This window comes from Tamandua tetradactyla, chromosome 6 (genome assembly GCF_023851605.1).
Source record: "Tamandua tetradactyla isolate mTamTet1 chromosome 6, mTamTet1.pri, whole genome shotgun sequence".
Classification (NCBI taxonomy): Eukaryota; Metazoa; Chordata; class Mammalia; order Pilosa; family Myrmecophagidae; genus Tamandua; species Tamandua tetradactyla.
Window position 1 is genome coordinate 151,870,458 of NC_135332.1, and position 21,214 is coordinate 151,891,671.

General features: G+C 35.9%; 1 protein-coding gene across 7 annotated transcripts in view; it reads right to left on the bottom strand.

Annotated features, from left to right (window-relative positions):
- Positions 1-241: 241 nt before the first annotated feature.
- ANGPT1 (angiopoietin 1) overlaps positions 242-21,214 on the bottom strand; it is a 243,328-nt gene continuing 222,355 nt past the window's right edge. For all 7 annotated transcript variants that reach the window (XM_077167483.1, XM_077167480.1, XM_077167479.1 and 4 more), the window contains 2 exons: positions 18,721-18,851; positions 242-1,600 (listed from right to left, as the gene is read on the bottom strand). In XM_077167483.1, the coding sequence (XP_077023598.1) occupies positions 1,440-1,600; positions 18,721-18,851 (292 nt within the window). In that variant the 3' untranslated portion in view covers positions 242-1,439. The remainder of the gene's footprint in view (positions 1,601-18,720; positions 18,852-21,214) is intronic.

The following is a 21,214-nucleotide window of genomic DNA, read 5'->3' on the forward strand; positions in this document are numbered from 1 at the left end:
TTACATACAATACACATAGTTTTTTTCAATTTTCTCCACTAATAATAATTTTTAAAAGTTATATATTGCATACGAAAACAGCCTGAAGGAGAAAAACATGAAAAATAATGTGTTTCATAAAGTACTATGGTAGACTTCTTTGAAAACGTGTGTTTATTTGCATCTATTAAGGATAACATTGTATATTCCAGATTAAACAGCTATTAGGTTGACCGTGGATATAAACAGGCTATGTACAATGATATTTATAATTCTTCTTTTATTTTCCATAGACTTCAAAGTGTATCTTTTATAGAAACTGGAACATAGTAGATCTAGTAAAGATGTTTCAGCTAATTGACAAAAATTAAATTAGCATGAAACAACAAGGTGAAGACTTGAAGATCTAAAAATACTTTAAAATAATGAAACTACACTTGAGTGTACACATGCAAGATGATACTTAAAATGAACTTCTCCAGTTTATGATTTTACTTCAATTTAATACACTCTAAAATACTGTTTTCCTGTATAACATTAAAGGAGATAGTGAATGGATGTATATTATTAGAAAAACTTGGTGACCCATTTCACATTCTTTGAACTTTCCTCAGCCCATAAATATATTTATACATCAGTCAGTCACTTTCTAAAGTAAATGAAAACTGTAGTTATGGGGATGTGTGTGTGTAATTTTTTTAATCCCATATATCCTGAAAATTATCAAAAAGTAATGGAGTTTGTTTCTACCTCCCACTTAATTTTTCCCGCATGGTAATTGATTATGGCTTACCAAATGGAGTTTACATTTGAAGATAGCTTAATTGAAATCAGCTATTAAACATGATATTAAAATTAGCCTTCTGAAATTTGTTAACATTTAACTAACCCAGGGGACAACACCATTCTTCCTGAACTTTTATCAAAATTGTGCAACAGCTGAAATGTATTTGTTAGTAGATTTGCATAGAAATAACCATTTCACTGGTGCAACACATCTCTTCTAAAGGATTATGGCAGGCCTGCTTCTATTCTCCTAACCTTTTTTTTAAATCATTCTCTGTCTTCTAGTCGTTGTTGTTTTTCTTCTTCATCATCATCGTCTTCAGTTTTAAATGAAATACACCATATTTATCACCTGGCTACCATATTCCAAAGCAAGTTCCAGTAGTAGTTCGAAGCACAGCGAGCTGACCAGTTTCTTCCCTTTTTAAAGCACGACAGTGAATAGCATCCTCTATATTCAAGCCATATCAACACAGTGACCCCAAGTAGAGACTTTTGTGAACTCAACAGGCCCCAAATCCACAGTCAAGAACCTTGGTGACTTCATCTAACTACCCATTTGTTGTTGAAAAGGAGACACTATTGTTTGCTTCAGAAGTTTCCAAGAAGCCCATCCTCTGTGAGCAGTCCCAGATTCCTTTGCTGTATTTATGATTGCGTCTCACATTGTGCTTTTAAAAGTCCAATGGTCGAATCATCATACTTGTGGAATGTAAGGAGTAACTGGGCCCTTTGAAGTAGTGCCACTTTATCCCGTTCAGTTTTCCACGGTTTTGTCCCGCAGTATAGAACACTCCGTTTAGATTGGAGGCACCACAGGCATCAAACCACCAACCTGAAGTTTGTTAATAATGAAAAGAGAGAAGGAGAGAAAAAAAAAAAATAAGTACATTGAACACTGGGAAATCAATGACATTAGCTGATGGGGAACTTGTTATGCTTATTTTCATAGAGGAAGAATTCAGTAAATATCTGCTAATTAGTGGAATGTTTTTAAATGGCATTTGATGTAGGCAGAGTGGGAATGGTCAGAGAGGGGAATGCTTTCATGAAAACCATTCTCTGCTGTGACTCTGCTGGGGCTCACTTCCCACTGTAAAGATGGGCAGCCTCTGGGCCCCAAGTTATGAGCTAAGATGGAATGCCTCTTAACAGTATCTGCATTTTTATATGTAGGGCAAGTAAGATACCTTAAAATGCAGATACCTTAAGAGGCATTCCATCTTAAGGCTATTACTAGGAATAGAATGATTCATTATTGGTGAAGAAGTTCGAAATCTTAAAGAACTGGCATCAAAACAGAGAGAAGGACTAGCCTTCCATCCATTTTATAAGTTTGTCAATAACTGGCCCTCAAGTGTTTCTGAAACTAATTGGATACTGGGCAATGAGTATGACTTTCAAATTGAATTTTAATTAATATATCCTCCCTAGGGTTTACAGCAATATAGCTGTAATTATAGCCATGTTGTTCCTATGTAGCAGTATTTTGTCTATGATTGCTCAAGTGCTTTCTAAACTTTTTAAATAAACAACAACAACAACAAAAAAAACTAAAAATAGATATAAGCAATGTACAGAGGACTTCCAGGAAAGATGGCTTTTCCAGAAAATGGTCCAGGACTCAGTCCTCCCACCAAAACAATTACTAAACTGGCAGGAACTACCTGAAACAAGGATTTTGACTCTTCAGAGGCCAGAAGAACATAGACCAGCTTCCAGGGAAGAGTAGGAGGTAGAGGCTGACAGTCAGATGATTATAGTAAAGAACTGTAATGCGTTCTCTCTGTGTGGTGGCTACCAGTGCCCATCCCCGCTCTCACGGCAGGCTGCCACACGGTCTAGCCCCCTGGCTAGCAGCTGCTAACAGAAAATGACTTAAAAATCCTCTTCCCCCAGAACAGGGGTTTGCACAGCCAGTCACTAATCATGGCATTTGATTAGTGAATTCCGATCACTGGGTCCTGGCTCTGAGGGCAGCTATCATTTCAACTTGCCCAGGACAGGGGTAGACGCAACAGTGAATTAAAGATGTAGGACTTTCTCAAGGCTGCAGAGAAAAGTTAGGTGAAGGGCTGCATTTGCTGGGCAGGCCAAGAAAGCTGTTTTGGGGAGCCATCAGAGAAGTTTTGGGCACCCTTCTGACCACCTCTGCAGGACACTTTGGAGTTGGTCTGTGCCCCCTTCATTGGTCCTTGGCTGAGAAAGGCCAAATCGAGGTGATCTTCCTCCCCGAATTTTCCCTCCAGCAAAAGCAGTGTGAAACAAAGAAAGGATAATAAAAAATTATAGAGGCAAACCATCTGGGACAAAGGCCTGCCAGCTTCAAATACCCAAGAGAGGGATATTCGTCTGCTGAGGAACAAGAGGGGACAGTCAAACTCTTATAAGCAGGGGAATTCCAAAACAACTCACAAGCAAAAGCCAGTACAAGACAGAGGCCAGTAAGACAGGGAAGGCTCTGCATAGTGCATTTGCCTTAGGCAGACCTTCCTGCTAGGAGGGCTAAAGCTCAAAAAAAATCTGTCTTATCACCAACTGGTTACAAAACCAGGAAACAGACATTCCAGGAAGTAAATCCCATTGTTAACATTTTTAAATATCAAAATGTACGGGGTGCAACAAGGAGTACAAGACAAAGAAACAAGAAATGAAGGCCCATCCAAAGGAAAAGGATAAAAATGCAGGAAACACCAACGAAGAAGACAATAACATGGACACATTGAGCATATCGAACATTGAAAATGATCTAAGCATACTTAACGAGATAAAGTACTACAGGGTATCCAGGAAAAAATGAGTGAACAATATAAAAGTCTAAGTATGAGAAGGAAATTTTCAAAAGGAACTATAAAGAACTACTGGAGGAGAAGAACACAACAACTGCTATGAAAAAATGCCTAGGAGAATTTCAGGAACAGAATGGAGCTGACAGAAGAAAGAATCAATAAACTTGAAAACAAGACACCTGAAATGAGTAGGATGAGGAGCAGAAAGAAAAAAAGAAATATTAAAAGTGAAAATAGTCTAAGAAAGCTATGGGACACCATCAAGAATACCAATATACCCATTATGGGAGTTATAGAAGGAGGAGAAAGAGAGAAAGGGGCAAAAGGAATAGTTAAATAAATAATGATAGACAACTTCCCAAACTTGGCAAAATACATGAATATGCACATCTAAGAAGTGCAGAGAATATCAAACAGGATAAACATGAAGAATATATAAACCCCATCCTATACTGATTACACTGTCTAATGCAAAAGACAAGGAGACAGTTCTGAAAGCTGCAAGAAAAAAAGCAGTGTCTTACATATAAGGAAATCTCAATAAGATTGAGTGCTGATTTCTCATCAGAAATCATGGGCACAAGAAGGTAGTTGTGATAGTTAGGTTCAGGCATCAACTTGGCCAGTGAAGGTGCCTAGCTCTGTTGCTGTGGACATGAGCCAATGGTATGTGAACCTCATCTGTTGCTGATTACATCTGCAGTCGGCTAGGAGGCATGCCTGCTGTAATGAATGATGTTTGATTTAATTGGCTGGTGCTTAAATGAGAGAGCTCAACATAGCACAGCCCAAGCAGCTCAGCACACCTCATCTCAGCACTCACAGCTCAGCTCAGGCCTTTGGAGATGCAGAAAGGAATCACCCTGGGGGAAAGTTGTTGGTACCCAAAGGCCTGGAGAGAAGGCCAGCAGATCACCCTGTGCCTTCCCACATAAGACAGAACCTCAGTTGAAAGTTAGCTGCCTTTCCTCTGAAGAACTAGACGTTAACTAAATAAATCCCCTTTTACTGAAAGCCAATTCATCTCTGGCGTGTTGCATTCTGACATCTAGCAAACTAGAAAGTAGTGGTTGAAATATTTAAAGGGTTGATAGGAAACAACTGCCAGACAAGAATTTTATATCCAGTGAGACTCTCTTTCAAAAATTAAGGAGAGATTAAGACATTCTCAGATATACAAAAGCTGAGGGAGTAAATCACCACTAAACCTACCCTCCAAGCAATGCTGAAAGGAATTCTTTAGGCTGTAGTGAATGGACACTAGATAGTGGTTCAAAGTAGCATAAAGAAATAGAGACCCAAAGTAAAGGTAACCATTTGTGTAATTATAAATATAGGTATTACTGTACTGTATAGTATGTAATGCCACTGCTTACTACTTACAGGTGCTAAAATGCAAATGCATAAAAAGTAATAGCCATCTAAGTTTTGTGATATACAGTGCACAATGTGGTAACAAGTAAAAAAAATGGTGGGGGTCATGAAGTGAATAGAAAAAGTATATGTGCATGCTACTGAAGTTAAGTTGGTATCAAACCAAATACAATTGTTACATATTTAGGATATTAAATTTTAACCTTATGGAAACCACAAGGAGAACAAATGAAAAATACATCCAGATAAAAATGATGAAGTATTCAAATGGTATAAGAAGTAAGAAAATGTATATAAAAGGTTTTAATTGAAGTGAGGGATAAAAATGTATAAGACTTACAAAGGCCAAATAGCAAAATGGCAGAAGAAGACCTGTATCATCAGTAGTGATTTTTTTTTTTTTAATTTTCTAAAACAATTTTTTTTTATTAATTAGAAAAAGAATTAACAAAACAATTAGAAATCATTCCAATCTACATGTACAATCAGTAATTCTTAATAACATCACATAGTTGCATATTCATCATTTCTTAGTACATTTGCATCGATTTAGAAAAAGAAATAAAAAGACAACAGAATAAGAATTAAAACAATAATAGAAAGAAAAAAAAACAAAAAAAACAAAAACAAAAAACCTATACCTCACATGCAGCTTCATTCAGTGTTTTAACATAATTGCATTACAATTGGGTAGTATTGTGCTGTCCATTTCTGAGTTTTTATATCCAGTCCCGTTGTACAGTCTGTATCACTTCAGCTCCAATTATCCCTTCTTTTTTTTTTTTTTTTAATTAACGGAAAAAAAGAAATTAACCCAACATTTAGAGATCATACCATTCTACACATGCAATCATTAATTATCAGTAGTGATTTTAAATGTAAATGGATTAAACTCTTTAGTGAAAAGGCAGAGATTGGCAGAATGGATAAAAAAGCATAACACAACTATATGCTGTCTGAAAAAGATTCACTTAAAGTCAAAGATAAAAGTAGGTTGACAGCAAAAGGATGGAAAAATATACACCATGCAAGCAGTAACCAGAAGAGAGCTGTGGTAGCTATACTAATATTGGATGAAATAGACTTTAACTAAATAATAGTTATGAGCATCAAGGATGGTAACTATATACTGATAAAAGGGACAATCCAACAGGATGCTGTAACAATTATAAATATATATGCACCACAGCAGAGCCCCCAAATATATGAAGCAAACACTGACAGAATGGAAAGGAGAAATTGATGGTCCTGCATTCATAGTAGGAGACTTTATATACCACTCTCAATAATGAATAGAATATCAGTCAGAAGATCAAAAAAGAAGAAACAGGACTTGAATAATACCCTAAGTGAACTAGACCTATTATCCATATACAGCACCAAAGGCAGAATACACATTCTTCTTGAGTACATATGGTCAGTTCGTCAGGATAGACCATACTTTGGGTCACAAAACTAATCTTAATAAATTAAAATATATTGAAATCATACCATGTATATTCTCCAACCACAGTGGAATGAAGCTAGAAATCAATAACAGAGGGAGAAGGAAAATTTTAAAAATATGTGGGAATTAAACAACATATTCTTAAACAACCAATGAGTTAAAGAGGAAATCAGAAGCAAAATTAGGAAATAGCTTGAGGCAAATGAAAATGAAGATCCAACATACAAAAATCTTTATGGGATCCAGTGAAGGCAGTGCTGTGAGGAAAATTTATAGCTTTAAATGCTTAAAGTAAAATAGAAGAAAGACTTCAAATCAGAAACCTAGCCTCAAAACTGGAAGAACTAGAAAAAAGGAGAGCAAGCTAAATCCAAAGTGAGCAGAAGGAAGGAAATAACAAAGATTAGAATGGAGACAAATGAAATAGAAAATAAAGAAACAATAGAGAGAATGAACAAAGCCAAAAGTTGTTTTTTTCTTTTTAAAAATGAACAGAATTAGCAAATCTTTACTTTAGCTAGACTGACAAAGAAAAAAAGAGAAAAGATACAAATAACGAAATTAAAAGGGGCACATTACTAGCAACCCTGCTGAAATAAAAAGGGCTATAAGAGGATACTAGGGTATTAGATTATCTAGATGAAATGGACAAATTCTTAAAAACACACCAGTTACCTACATTGACTCAAGAAGAAACAGAACCCAGCAAATCAAGTAATGAAGAGACTGAATCAGTGATCAAAAATCTCACAACAAAGAAAAGATGGTTTCACAGGTGAATTCTACCCAACATTCCAAGAAGATTTAACTCCAACTCTGCTCAATCCTTTCCAAAACATTGATGAGGGAGGAATACTTCCTAACGTATTCTATGAGGCCAACAAGGCCCTTAGACCAAAGCCAGATAAAGTTATTACCAGAAAAGAAATTAAAGACCAGTATCTCTTATGAATATAGGTGCAAAAATCTTCAACAAAATACTAGCAAACTAAATCCAATAGGCATATTCAAAGAAATACACCATGATCAAGTAAGTGGGTTTTATTCTGGGTATGTAAGCTTGCTTCGACATAAGAAAACCAATGAATGTAATATGTTACATCAACAGAATGAAAGAAAAAAAATCACATGATCATTTCAGTTGATGCACAAAAGACATTTGACACAATACAGCACCCATTCTTAAAAGTACTTAGACCACTAGGAATAGAAGGGGGGATAGGGAATGTTAAGGGTTCCAATTGGGATGATGGAAATGTTTTGGTAATGGATGGCGGTGATGGTAGCACAATGCTGTGACCATAGCTAACAGCACCGAAATATATATCTGAATATGTTTAAAAGGGGAAATATTAGATTACATACATGGGAACAGAATAAATTTTTAAAAAATCCTTGGAACTACAGTACATAATGAACTTTAAGTTAAACCACGGACTTTAATTATAAACAGTACAGTTATAAAAATGTGCTATCGTTAATTTTAACAAAGTTTCCACACCAATGCAAGGTATTGGTGGTGGGATGGCACATAGGAATCTATATTTTATGCATGATTAACTCTGTAAACCCACAATTTCTCTAGTAAAGGGGAATAAAAAGCAGCATACAATGATTAAAATAGGAGTGCACAGTTCTCTGTAAGGATGACACAGTACTTTTTTAAAGAATTGCTCTTAGATTTTCAGATATAACATGGTACTTTTTCTCCCTCTCCTAAGGTAATACTTCTTAAATCTTTATGGAAAGATTTATGCAAGAGACATTTTGGCATATTTTTATTTGAATACAGTTGACCTCCTTTTGATTATAGAGTTATACCTAAGGGACTACTAGCTAAACAAACAAAATAAAACAAAAAAGCAAAATAGGAAAGAGAGAGAGTGAGAGGGGGTGGGAGAGATACAGCTAATGTTAAACTGTAACATGAGCATCATCATAATAGAAACTTTAGAAAAAACAAAATGGAGAAAAACCAATGCTCATTTTTCTATTTTAGAAGATGAAAACAGCTGGGTTATGTTTGTGAATTTATGCTAGAAGCATAGCAAGCTGCATTAATTCACCAGTTCATACATAATAAGGTATGACTTGATGACTTTGTAAAGACACTGTATTTAATGCTGTTCTATCAACTATATGCAAACAACATAATTGTTATTAAAGTCAAAATGACTTTAGTCCCCTTAGAGGGACAGAAGGCTCTTGTTTGGCAAAGAGGAAGGAGGAACTGTAAAATCTGACTTTTTTCTTAAGATTAATTCCTTTACTTTTGTTTATAAATACAATTAGTAAAATATGTTATTTATATTTCAAAAGGCAAACTAATATTAGGGAATTTATTTACCCAGAAGACTCTCTCTAGGACAGAATGAAACTTGACCGCATCAGTGTTTCATTTTTTCTCTTCCTTTCTATGATCTTCAAGACACTCTCCCATCACACTGATGAGCTTTTAATAGCCTTATAACCAACACATTCTCTGAACTACACATGTTCTATTGCTAAGGATTACTTTAATCTGTAGAATGACTTCCCAAGCTATATTAGGGTACTCACGGTAAAAATAAAAAGTGTATCTTTGTTTATTCAGCTTATAAAAAGTCACAAGAATCCTGGAAAACTGTGGAAGGCAGAGGTCTGTTGCAAAAACAGCCTGGATTAGGCTAAAGGACACATTTGTTAGGAAATTTTGGATAAGCTTAGGAAAGAGACAAAAAACTTTTGGATCTGTGATAGAATCAGATATATTATTTCTTGTGTACTTTTTTTCTGATGAGTAAAGTAGGGTGATGTTTACGGTAAGGAGAATGGCATTTTGGAGACATTGAAAGAAAGCCAGTATGACTGGTTCACAGTCAGTGAGAGAGACAGTCACCTAAAGTGGAGAGGGTCTGAGTTGCAAATCACACAGTATTCTCATTCATTATCCTAATAGCAACGGAAACCCATGATTCATTTACTGGCACATCTCTCATACTTAGCCTTGCACCTAGCAGAGTTTGCTAAACAAAGGATTGGCACATGGCTATAAGCTTATTCACTGATTGACTGTCACTGACTGATTCCTCTTGCAAAATCTTTATTGTCTGAAGAGGTTTAGTTCACTAAAAAAAATAAATGTGATAGTCAACTCAGTATAGAACATCTGTGTTCATTATGTTAATATTTTCTTTATTTATTTGAGATTTAATTATCATGATGTGTTACATGGTACTCAATGAGACAGACATGGTCCCTGACTTCATGGATTGTAAGAAATGGACAAAAAAAAGTACAAGCAAATAAAAAAATTAAATAACTACAAATTGTGACCAAAAATGCCAGGAAGAAATTAACCAGGGGTCTATGAAGGAAATTTACCAGTTTTGATGTTCATAGATGAAAGTGATGTTTATTAAGACCTGAAGGATCAGAAGGAGAGTCATGTGAAGATGGCATAAGACTCTTCTGAGCAGAGTATAGTCTGTTTAAACACCATGAAGCAGAAAAAGAACTTGGTTCTTAGGGACTAAAAGAAAGTCATTGCATCTGATACATAGTGGGAAAAGGTGAGAATTACAGCTTGAAGATGGAGAAATAGGCAGTTTTGGTGGAAAGTTGAATGGTGTTTATAGAAAAATTCATACTTCAGGCAGTCTACTTTTTTATCATCAGTTGAACAAGTAAAACATTCTCAATGAGCCAATATTTAATCAGAGGAACTAGATATGCCAGGTTGAATGTTTAAAAAACATTATTTAGGGCCCTTTTCCTATAAACTATGGTCTGCTGAACTCATATTGGGCATATGTGGCAGCAAGATGAAGGGGAGAAAATTGATTCCAGAATCAATTCAACAAATGTTAGCCAATGGGCAGACACGAGGGATAGAGTTGAGTAAAACAAAACTCCCTACCTCAAGGATTGCACAGGTTCTTGAAGGAGGGAGATTAACAAAATATTTAAAAAAATAAACTAATAGATGTTAAACAAGAGATGTAGAAAATCTTACGAGAAAGGAGAAGCCAAATGTCCTAACTGCCTGTGAGTCAGCAAGGTTTACCCCATTTATATTCGGGCCAGGTCCTGAGTTGGGTATAAATTCAGAGGGCAGAAAGACATTTTAAACACAGTGTATACCCTGGAAGAGCAGGAGAGCGAGTCTGCCAGTTGCTTGGCTTGGTTAGAATGTCAGTAGGCAAAGGGTTGGAGAATATAGGGCTAGAAAAGTAAGTAAACAGGAAAGAGAACACAAATGTTTTTATTAATATGTTTAGAAAGCTTTTGTGGGCAATTGAGAGCTTAAAGAGCAAAACACCAGAGTCAGAAGACCCAGTCTTTGAAGCTGACTTCACCCATTAATAGCTAAGAGACTCTTGACAATAATAATAATAGTAAGTAATATTTATTGAATAGTCAAGGACTATGCTAAGATTTTTACATACAGTCTCTCATCTTATCTTCAAAGCAGCCCTGTGCTATCTGTCAGGTGCTGTGACAGAGGCATCAGTGGTCAGACAGTTGAAGGATCTTTTTCCAAGGTTGCGCAGCCTTCTTCATGCAACATGGATTATCATGTCTCCTCTCTCACAAAACATGATGTATAATGTCTTGGCTGATTTCACAGCGTGATTTGAAGATTTAAAAAAAAGATGCTGAGCTGGCTATGAGGGATGGTAAATTCCTACCCAAGTTCTTGGTGTAACTGATCTAGGAAGTGGAATGGAGGGTTTCAGGGAGGGACAAGAGGGAATAGTCTTGTGGGGCATCGTGATGTAAAAATGAAGACAAGGTCATCAGGGCCAGTGTATTCCCTTATTTACTCTGTAGGGTTTATTAGGGAAACATGAAAATAATTTGGACCAAAATGACACTGTACAGTTGTAAAATGTTTGCATTAAGATGACATGGGCTTTAAATACTCAATCTAGGTTTTGTTTTTTATTTCATGAAGAGATCTAAGAGCTCGAGGTGTTTGATTATCTCTGTCTTAAGACCAGTGGGCCATGAACACTGTGGACTATCACACAGTAATTGATAACAGACATGCTGACGGAAGATGGCAGGAAATGAAATGAAAAGGCAATTGTTTCTCATGACAATTTAAGTTCTTGAGAACTTATGGTTCTTTATAAAATTCTGAACTTCAAGGTAGCAGAGATAGTTATTTCTGTGCAGCAGGTAGTCTCTATGTTTTCTCTGACACATGCATAAAAACAACCTAAGGAATTTTTTAGTATCCATTATTTCAGCTTGTCTACTTTCTATCTTTGAAAAAAATTAAGCATGGCCAGGTTTTTAAGCATATATCCTGAGAAGATGTGGTGTTAAAGCCCATTGATACAGAGCAGGCGAAAGCATAGCAGACTCCTGGTGACTCACACGTGCTCCCTGGCATTCATAAGTAACCATATGTAGTCATAGGTTCTCAGTACGTACGGGATAAAGTTTGCGTGGGGTAAAGGTACTGTGCATGAGCATATAGAGGGGAGTGCCTAGGTGTGCAGCTGCTCTCTGGCAAGGTCCCAAAGAGCTGAATTATAAATGCTCTGCAATCTTAGGGAAACATTAACTTTGTTCTTTGTTCTGTATGTGCCTGAGAACAGCAAATGAAAAGAATGCTAAAGAAGTTAATCTAAGAAAGACCTTTTAAGCTCCAAAGAACCCACTGATGCAAGTAAAGGATGGAAGAAAGCAGCTTGTTGGGAGGACTGATAAAATGTCTCAAATGTTTTAAGGTTGGCAACTGCCCAGATGTACTTTGCCAAGCATTTTTCTTCATAACCTGTAACCTCATGTATATTTTAATAAGAAATCTGAGATGCATGTTTCTAATTCATTTACACTTAACTCATTAAAATTTAGTTTTGTAATAACTATCCAAAGCTTCCCAAGTCTTTAAAAATCATTTGAGTCTTTTATCTTTGAAGCAGAAAATTCACATTTTATCACCAATGACTGTAACTTTGCCCCCAAAATGAGAATTTGATTCTAAACTTTTTACTCAGGAAGTTCAAATTTATTTGAAAGTCAGGGAACTTAGCTCTCAAATTCTTCTGATCCTAAACAAAAAGTCTCTCAAAACTTTTTTTTAAGTTAAAAAGTACAGCAAAGTCAAAGGTATATAGGTTTCTGTGAATGTCTTTCATTCATTTTCAATGCATGTGTTGAAATCAGCAACATGCAAAAGAATTTGTGGAGGAAATGAGATGCTACTCTTTTTTTTTTTAATCACCACTAATGAAGGATGAGTCTGAACTAAGCTGATTGATTGTTATCAATGGGACTATCTCATAAAGCGATTCTCGGGGTTCTCAAATACGAAGTTGGCCCTACCCACAGCCAGCTTCTAGGAACAGCTGTGTGGGTCTGTGTGCAGGAGCAGAGGGCCTTTGTGGAGGTCTGCATTCCTTCTGTCATTTCCTACTACATCCCCTTCAGGCCAAGAGCTTGGCTTTTATTCTTTGCTCTTCTTTTTGTTCCAAAGAGGAAAAGTTGTTTCTCTTGGCCAGCTACCTTGAATTCATTTCAAACCTCTAGGTATTCTCTTACTGTCTCTCCTCTGCCTCAGACCTTAATATACTTTGATCCATGTTTAAATAAGAAAATGCTTGTGAAAATGTGCTGTAAAGAGTAAAATAGGGCTCTATCCTTACCAGTGAATGCCAGTTCCTCTTACTGGAGGCAGTAGAGGGAGTAGATAAGGTCCTGGCTTCTCTGGAGGTTGAGCACCTGCCTTCAGATACTGACTCTGATAATTACTAATTGTGCAACCTTTGGCACAGTAAGTATTAGCTATATTATTATTAGAGGAAAATATAAACAAAACTAAGAGCTGGATTATTCCCCATCCACTGTCAATGATTAATCTTTAATTATAGCCTTATGCTAAAGGTCTGTCAGTTTCTGGTGCACCTTTTCCAAAATTTTGAAAGACATTCTCTTATATCATTCTTTCTCTTGCCAATAAATGAGACTTTGCTCAGAAAATAGGAATCCAAGTCTAAATCTTGTAGTTAGGAAGTTCAAATTTATTTGAAAGTCAAGAACCTAACTCAATTTTTTTCCAATTCTGGAATTTATTCTTTTGGAGTCTAGTTATTTTTAAAAGTCAATCCTAATCCCTGAAATGCATCACTTTGTTCCACGTTTGAACATGCAGACATACATGTATACTTGCACATTTTATATCTAAGTCCATCCAAGGGTCATATTCAGACTCACATAATTTCTTTTTATTTGTTCTCACCACGATGATTTGTGATTTTTTAAAGTCCTTTCAGAATCTCAGCTAACATATTCATTCATCTAATTACTATTTATTAACCACATACTACGTGCAAAGAACTATGCTAGGCCCAAAGGATATCGTGGTGGCCAGCACAAAGTCCCAGCCTTCAAGGATGCACATTTTTGTGGAGTAAGCTTTCATATTAAAATAAAATAAAAGTCACGTAATGTAGATTTCTGTGATCAACCTTAAATTTTCCATATGGATCTTTTCTCTCAATATTTTTGCTGTAAAACCCAGGGAATGACAGTTGTCTGGCAATACCTAGCCTAGGTTATTACAAACTCTAAGATGATTATATTTTCCCAAAGATCTTGCCACTTCAACATCATCCGCCCGTCAAGGAAGCTGCTAGCGACTCTCATTGTCTTTGTCTTCTTCAAGATTATATAGGAGGCAAGGGAGGTATTTATCAACTCTCTCCTGTTAGCATCTGGTAAGTTCTAGGGTGCACTAAGAAATTTATGTGTGTGGCTTTATCCCCTCTGTTAGAACTGAACTGAGAACTAGTCTTTGTTAGCTTTAGAAAGCCTTGTCTGATGGCTGACATAGTTTATGCGTGGGAAAAAAAGATCAGAGTTTCTACCACAACAGATTCTTTCTGTGGAAGGTTAGGTCACATTTTCACATAGCTTTTATATTATGTACTAAACATGGAAATTGTGTTGAAAGAAAAGTAAGGTAAGGAGAGGAATATAAAACAATACTATATTTTTTGTTGGCAGCTTTTCATAATTGCAGTTTCTAATAGACTTTTTAAAAACACTTACTTTGAAGAATCCTAATTTATTACCAAAGGCCATCTAAGTTCACTTTAAATGTGACAATCTAATAATAAAGTTTTTCATTTTTCTAAACCTGGAGGAGCTTTTGGAATATTTATTTTTTATATAGAATATATCAGCATAAAACAAAAGCATGCATTGAATGAATTTACCCCCTTTATTTTCTTAATGTTAACTAGCAGATAAAGCTTTTAAGTTTGTAATGAAACTGATTCCCTTCTTTGGGCTCAGGAGGATATAATAGAAGCTCTCCTGGTGAGTTAAGAAAATATTTCTCCAGTCACCTCTTAAATTTATCCATCCCACCAAAGAAAGATAGATTTGCAAGAATATTTTATATAAAGGGGGGAACCTGAGGAGAAAGCTTACAAATTTTCCCAGATCAATGGTAGTCACAGAACAGATATTTCTTGCTTATAATCTATGCTGATAAATCAACCCTGTTAATGATTAATAAGGGACAGTGCCATAGAAAACATGTGCAGCAATTTTGACCTTGAAATATATGCTCTGCTCACAAAAGGAATATGCAATTAAACATAAGGATTATTCAATATTAATTGGATGAAAGAACTGCTGGCTTGCTGGTTAGGTTGGAATAAGACAGACATGTAATTCTGAAAAAGGGGAAGTAACATATTGTGCTATCTATACTCGGGCAAATGTATGGTGTTTTTTCAGCCCACTAAGTCTTCTTTCAATCCAACAATGTGCTATGAATTCCAACCTACACAGGAAAACTGTTACTTATTTTTATCTACTAGTAGCTGCAATGGGTACATGGACTAATAGGATCACAGAACCAGAAGAAAGCTTGAGAGACTGTCTTATCTAGACCAAAACCTTTAGGAAAGTACATAACTAAACCTTTCTAATAAATTGCTTTCTATTCTCTTTATTGAATATGTCTATAGCTAGAAATAGTAACTTCCTGGAAACTCATTCCAGCCTGATATCAGGGCACTCCATCTAAATCTGCTCCCTTGTCCTCCAGTAACTCTCTTTCACATGTTTCATCTTCCCCATAGAACCTGTTATGACTGGAATTGTATTATCTATTATTTTTGTTGTCGTTATTAGCAGTCTCTCACAGTAGATGCAAACACTGTGAAGGCAGGAAATTTTTTGTCTTGCTCATTTCTGAGCAAGTAATGAACCCTTAGTAGGTAGTCACTAAAATATGTTGAATTTATGGAAGGAAGTTAATAAGTTAGGAAGGAGGAAAGAAAGATCAAAATATTATTCGACCTTATGTCTAACTGAAATATCTTCTGCTTTCAATTAAATCTATCTCATGTTGTTCAGTCTTTGGTAGATAAGAGTAACAATGATACCAAATTTTCCAACTAAAATATCTGCAAGTACTCGAACAAACTCTTTAGGACAGCTGGTGGGCAATAAATCTTAATTTACTCTTAATTCTTTTTAGAAGAAACAAAAGTAAAAATATATAAATAAGCAAGATAAAACAGAGCTTTAATTGATGATGACACAGAGTTACGAGTTATTGGCTCCAAAGAGAATGAAGTTGCACTGCTTAAAAGAGACTAAGTAGGCAGCCAGCTTAACTACAAATTAAAAAAAAAATTAAAAAAAGGAAAGGAAAATAATTACACAGAAAATTATGCTAAGGGAAATTTGACAGAAAATATATGGTGGTGGCATGGAGTAGCTAAAGGTAAGATACAAGTTCTAGGCAATACTCCAGTTTATTCTGGTTGCCATTGACATACATCCTTATGTTCTCCGGTCCTTAGCTATCTAAATTCCACATTTTAGTTGTACAGAGTGAATAGCTTTGCAAGATCTGGAGTCTTTCAAAGCGATATTTGATAGGGTAATGGCGTTTATTAGAAAAACACATTTACTTAGACTATTTCAGCTCAAGCAATAAATGGAATTTTTCTTTCCCCGACATATGTGTTTATTGCTGAGTAAGAAGCAGGTCCAAGAACGATTATGGTTGAAAGAACATGACAAAGTTCAATTATTTGAAGCAGAAAAGCGTCATAAATCTAAGCAATGAAATTTTCTCATCGACAACCAAGAAGCGCATTCTCCTCTCTGCTTTGCTCCATATTTTCATTATTATGACAGGAATAAGAACATACAGGAACACTTTTCTAAGGAAACGTTTGCAAGATTTTTAGTGTTGGTATTTCATGTGTTGTTTTTATTTGATAAGGAAAATTATCTGTAAAAATAGACATGGAGAAATGAAGCATATTTCCATATTAAAATGGTCCAGAAACTGGAAAATCAAAGTATTTTTGCCTTGTATAAGTTACTGACAATTTCATTTATGCGATGAGGGTAATGAAAAGAAACATTTTCTTTCAGGAAAAAAAGTTCAAGACTTGACCTGGGGGTATCATTTTTAAAAACATTCTAAATTTGTAGCAACTGTCTTTTTCTTTTTTCTTTTTTTTTTTGAGGGGGAGTGGTCATAAAATTTCATACGGGAGACTTTTAAATACTTCATAAAGTTGAGCTTGATGCAAAACGACATGTTCCAAGTTTAAGGAGAAGAACATGATAGAGGCAGAATCATAACAGGTAATTCTGATCATTCCAGGCCTGGTTTCACAGTGAGAAAATGGCACTATAGGTGGTGTGGATAGGGTCAATGGGTTGTGATTTGGTGGTGGCAATAATGGAAGCATAGAAGGTACAGGAGGAAGGGGAAAGAGTGTATCCAAACTCTCCCTCCATGCTCTTCCATGCTCTAGTAATTGATGAGTGAAATTTTAACCTAATGATTCATTTTGTTGGCTAGAGTGATTTCAAGGGTTACCAGCTTGTTATTCATTCATTCATGCAATGTATTTTTATTGAGCCCTATGTAGCACAATCTATTGCACTAGCTGTTAAGAATAAAATGATGAATATTAACTTACTTCAGTTTTCTTTAGATTACAGCTTTTCTCTCTGCTTATCTCACAAAGCTGGATTGGAGTTCAAGAAAGATGGACTAACATGAGAAGTAACATATAGCAATATATAATACTTGTAGTAATATGGAAATAGTTTTGGGGGGGAATATTAGACTTGAACATTTCTTATTAGCATGAAAACTTGTTTTGTTACAGAATAACACAGAAAGCGGATCAAAACAGGTAAAGGTAGTAGTGCTTGCTATCCCATTAAGAGAATAAAACTGCACAAAAACTGGAGAGGGAAAATATTGAAAAAGAAGTTTCTTTTACAATTTTGATTGGTATCCAATTCCCGATATCTTTGTGTTCCTCTTCCCTACCAGAAACCTGTAACATTTTTGAGCTGCATCATTTGCAGTCTGGTTTTAGCTTATTGTTTCCCAAACTTCAGTTTTTCATTTATCAACCTCATGGTTTTTTGCCATAACCATTTATAACTTTAATATTTACTTTCATTAAATCAATGATTTATTAAATATCAATTATTGTGCATGTTCTTAAACTCACAAATTATATCATTCACTTAGAAGGGAAACTAGTGCCACAAGTTATAATAAAACTTAGCTATAACGCTAAATAAAATTAAAACAAAATAACATTACTTAAATTTTAGGTATATGCCATTACCTAACCAAGCCCTGAGCCCAGGCCTAGGTCTTCTCTTTCTTTGTTAAGAAGGGTGATTAACAAGTGTGAAGGAAGGGTTATAGATATGCTAGCACCAAACTGAGAATTTTCTTTTGATACAGTCCGTAGGGTGGAAACACACTAAAAAGGTGTGTAAATGATTAATTTTCTTACTATATGATACATTAGTATTTAATGGTATTTCCTATATCACCTAAAAATATCTTGTGGAAGTCAGTATCAGATAATGCAAAAACCCCAGTATAACAAGTCTGAATTGTATGACTTTAGGTCTAATTATTCTTTATTCTTCTTATTTCTTTCCAAAAGAATGATCAATGAGCTCCACTACACAGTTGCAAAACATTTTATAGTTATTAATTGTCCTATATGCTGAATTCCCAACCTGTTGTTCTTTCCACTATGGACATTATGATGATTATTTAGGAGGTAGAATAACAGGGACTTCGCGAAGCTGAAGAATTCATTCAGAACTAACTCAGCACACCCCTGCTATAGATGTTGGGGGAGGAGGTAAACCTCCAAGTATGCTAGCAATGTCTTGCACAAGAACACATGGTAAATTAGTGGCAGAGCAAAATGATCTCTGGGGACTTGCTCTTTAGTTTCCTGACCAGAAGATCATACCCCTTTCTCATAGATAAGAAACTTCAAGCCTCAAACCAATGAGACATAACTTAGAGAATGGCCCCATAGGACTTACCTCCTGTTAGCATGAGGGCACATTTGCACATACAATTGTCATTATCAGCATCTTTAGTGCTGAAATCAGCTCCGTGTAAGGTCAGGCTGCTCTGTTTGCCTGCTGTCCCAGTGTGACCCTTTAAATACAACCTGAAGTTAAAAGGAAAAAAAAAGAAAAAATTAAGCCACTGAAGAGAATAACAGAGCCCAGAAGACTGACTCATTGAATGTTTACCTTTTTCATCATTTTCTCCTTTAAACTCAGCCCTTCCAACAAAACTGCTGTAAGATCCAAAGTCTCTGAAAGAAAAGGAAGGAAGGAAGGAAATAAAGAGAGAAGGAAGGAAGGAAGATAAAAGGAGGGAAGAAGGAAAAGAAAAGAAAAGAAAAAGTATAGTAAATTGAATGTTCTTAACCCACTTTCCTGTGGGTAAGAAGCCATAGGTATAGACAGACTCTTGACGATGGCATTTGTAGTTAGGTGTGACCCCACTCAATGAGGTCAGTTCTAATCCTTAGGAATGGAGATCTTCTAAAGAGAAGAAACCAGAAGCTAGAAGTCAGAGGAGGCCACAGAGAGAAGTCAGTAGAAACTGAAAGATCAGACACAAAAGGACAGGAGGCAGAAATATAAGCCAAAGAATTTCCAGGATTTCCACAGGCAGTACCGGAACACTACAAACTCTAGTGGAAAGGAAGCCTTGCCAATATGTTGATTTCCAACTTCTAGGCTCAAAACCGTGAACCAGCAAATTTCTACTGTTTAAGATGACCCAATATGTTTGTCACAGTAGCCTGGCAAACTAAGATAGTGAAAGAAGGAAAGAGAAGGGGAGAGAATGAGGGACAGAGGGAGAGAAGGGAAAAAGAAAGGAAAGAAGGACTCCAAGTAACAAACAGGTAAAATTCTCTAAGGCCTTTGTGCTGGGGTTTATTTCACAATAAGCAAAATCATATAGCTCTCTGAAAATGTGGAGAAAGGAACATGGGTTTAATTTATTTTTACAAGTATTAATCTCTAAACTTAAGTCCTTATCAATCAGAGTGTCAATATGGCATGTCACTCAATCCACGTGTAATACTGATGCTGCGCTAAGCATTATAATTAATAGTAATGCCAACAAGAAGTCTCATTAATTGAGAACTTGCTGCCAGACAGAAATTTCAAACAATACACCAGCAATTTCCCATAGCCCAATCTCACCTCCCCGCCTAGAGGGAAAGGAGGGAATTCTCCCTGCCCAAGACTGGTAGAGCTTGTAATTTATACAAAATATCATTCATCCTCTGTAGATCTTCTAACTTGCCTCTTTAGGTGTTCTCTTGCACTGGCAAACAGAGAAGGCATTTTGTAAAAATAATTTCTTCTTAAAATTATTTTAAGAACTTTACCAATGATGATGACCGTGCTTCTGTGGAATCCTACAAGAATTCTGGGAGCAACTCTGTAGTCAAGGATGGATCCTCTGCACAGTTAAGGGCTCAAGCTTTATTAACAGAACCAATTATTTATTCAAAGCCCACGATGATAGCTGGTTATGTGATTCACTATGGGCCTGCCATTCAAGTATTCTTCTAATTAGTTAAGAAAACATTTAATTTGAGGCTCAGACAGAATATTTAGATGGTTCTTTTGAATAGTGGTTCTAGCTGTTTACTAAAATCCTCATGCATGATTAACTATCCACGGTTTTTTCTATTCAGCTAATAATTTTTCCGAGTGGATCTTCACTTTACAAAAGAACTGTCAATATACAGAAGGGCCAAATGTTGGCTTCAAATCTGACTATAATGAAAAGGCACCTGAAGTGTGAATCAGTAGAGAGAATAGGTTCCCTAAAACAATACCAGGAGAATGTGGACATTTCAGTCGTGTGTTCAGGCTGTATAGATTTGGCCTGCTTAAAGAATGTTGTGTTATGAGATAAAAACAAGACTCTCCTGCCAGGGCAAAACATTTGGCTTAGGGAGAGAAATAAAGAAGCTGCCCAAAAAACTACAGAAGAAACAATGAGATGCTCCCCAAAAGGCAGCCGCAAAGTAGAATTGTGGTATTTATCCCTTTCAAGCTATTTTTTCCCTAATTAAGTGGCAGTGGGGGGTGGATTATGATTACCACAGGGTGAATGTCTATAAAGAGAGTCAGCATTTTTAACATCAGTATCTTAAGGGAAAATGAAACAGATGGAGGCACACTGAAATTGGCCATGAGTTCTCCAGTCATCCTTGATTCAAATACACTTACTTCTTTTCTTTCACTTTCAGAAACTTCCATAACTAGAAAGACTAACTCATCATATTTCTTAAGGAAAGTAGGACGGTAGTGACTTCTGTAGGGAAGAACAGGCTTCTAACATATGGCTGTGGAGCAATACAATGTTTATATCCTTTTTCTGCCTTTAAAAGAGGCAGCCCAATCTCATAAATCCATTCTCTGTAGAACTTTGTCAACATAAGCGATTGCCACCCTCTTCATATTTTCACTTCTTCACTGAAAAGAGGGAGGCAAGCAT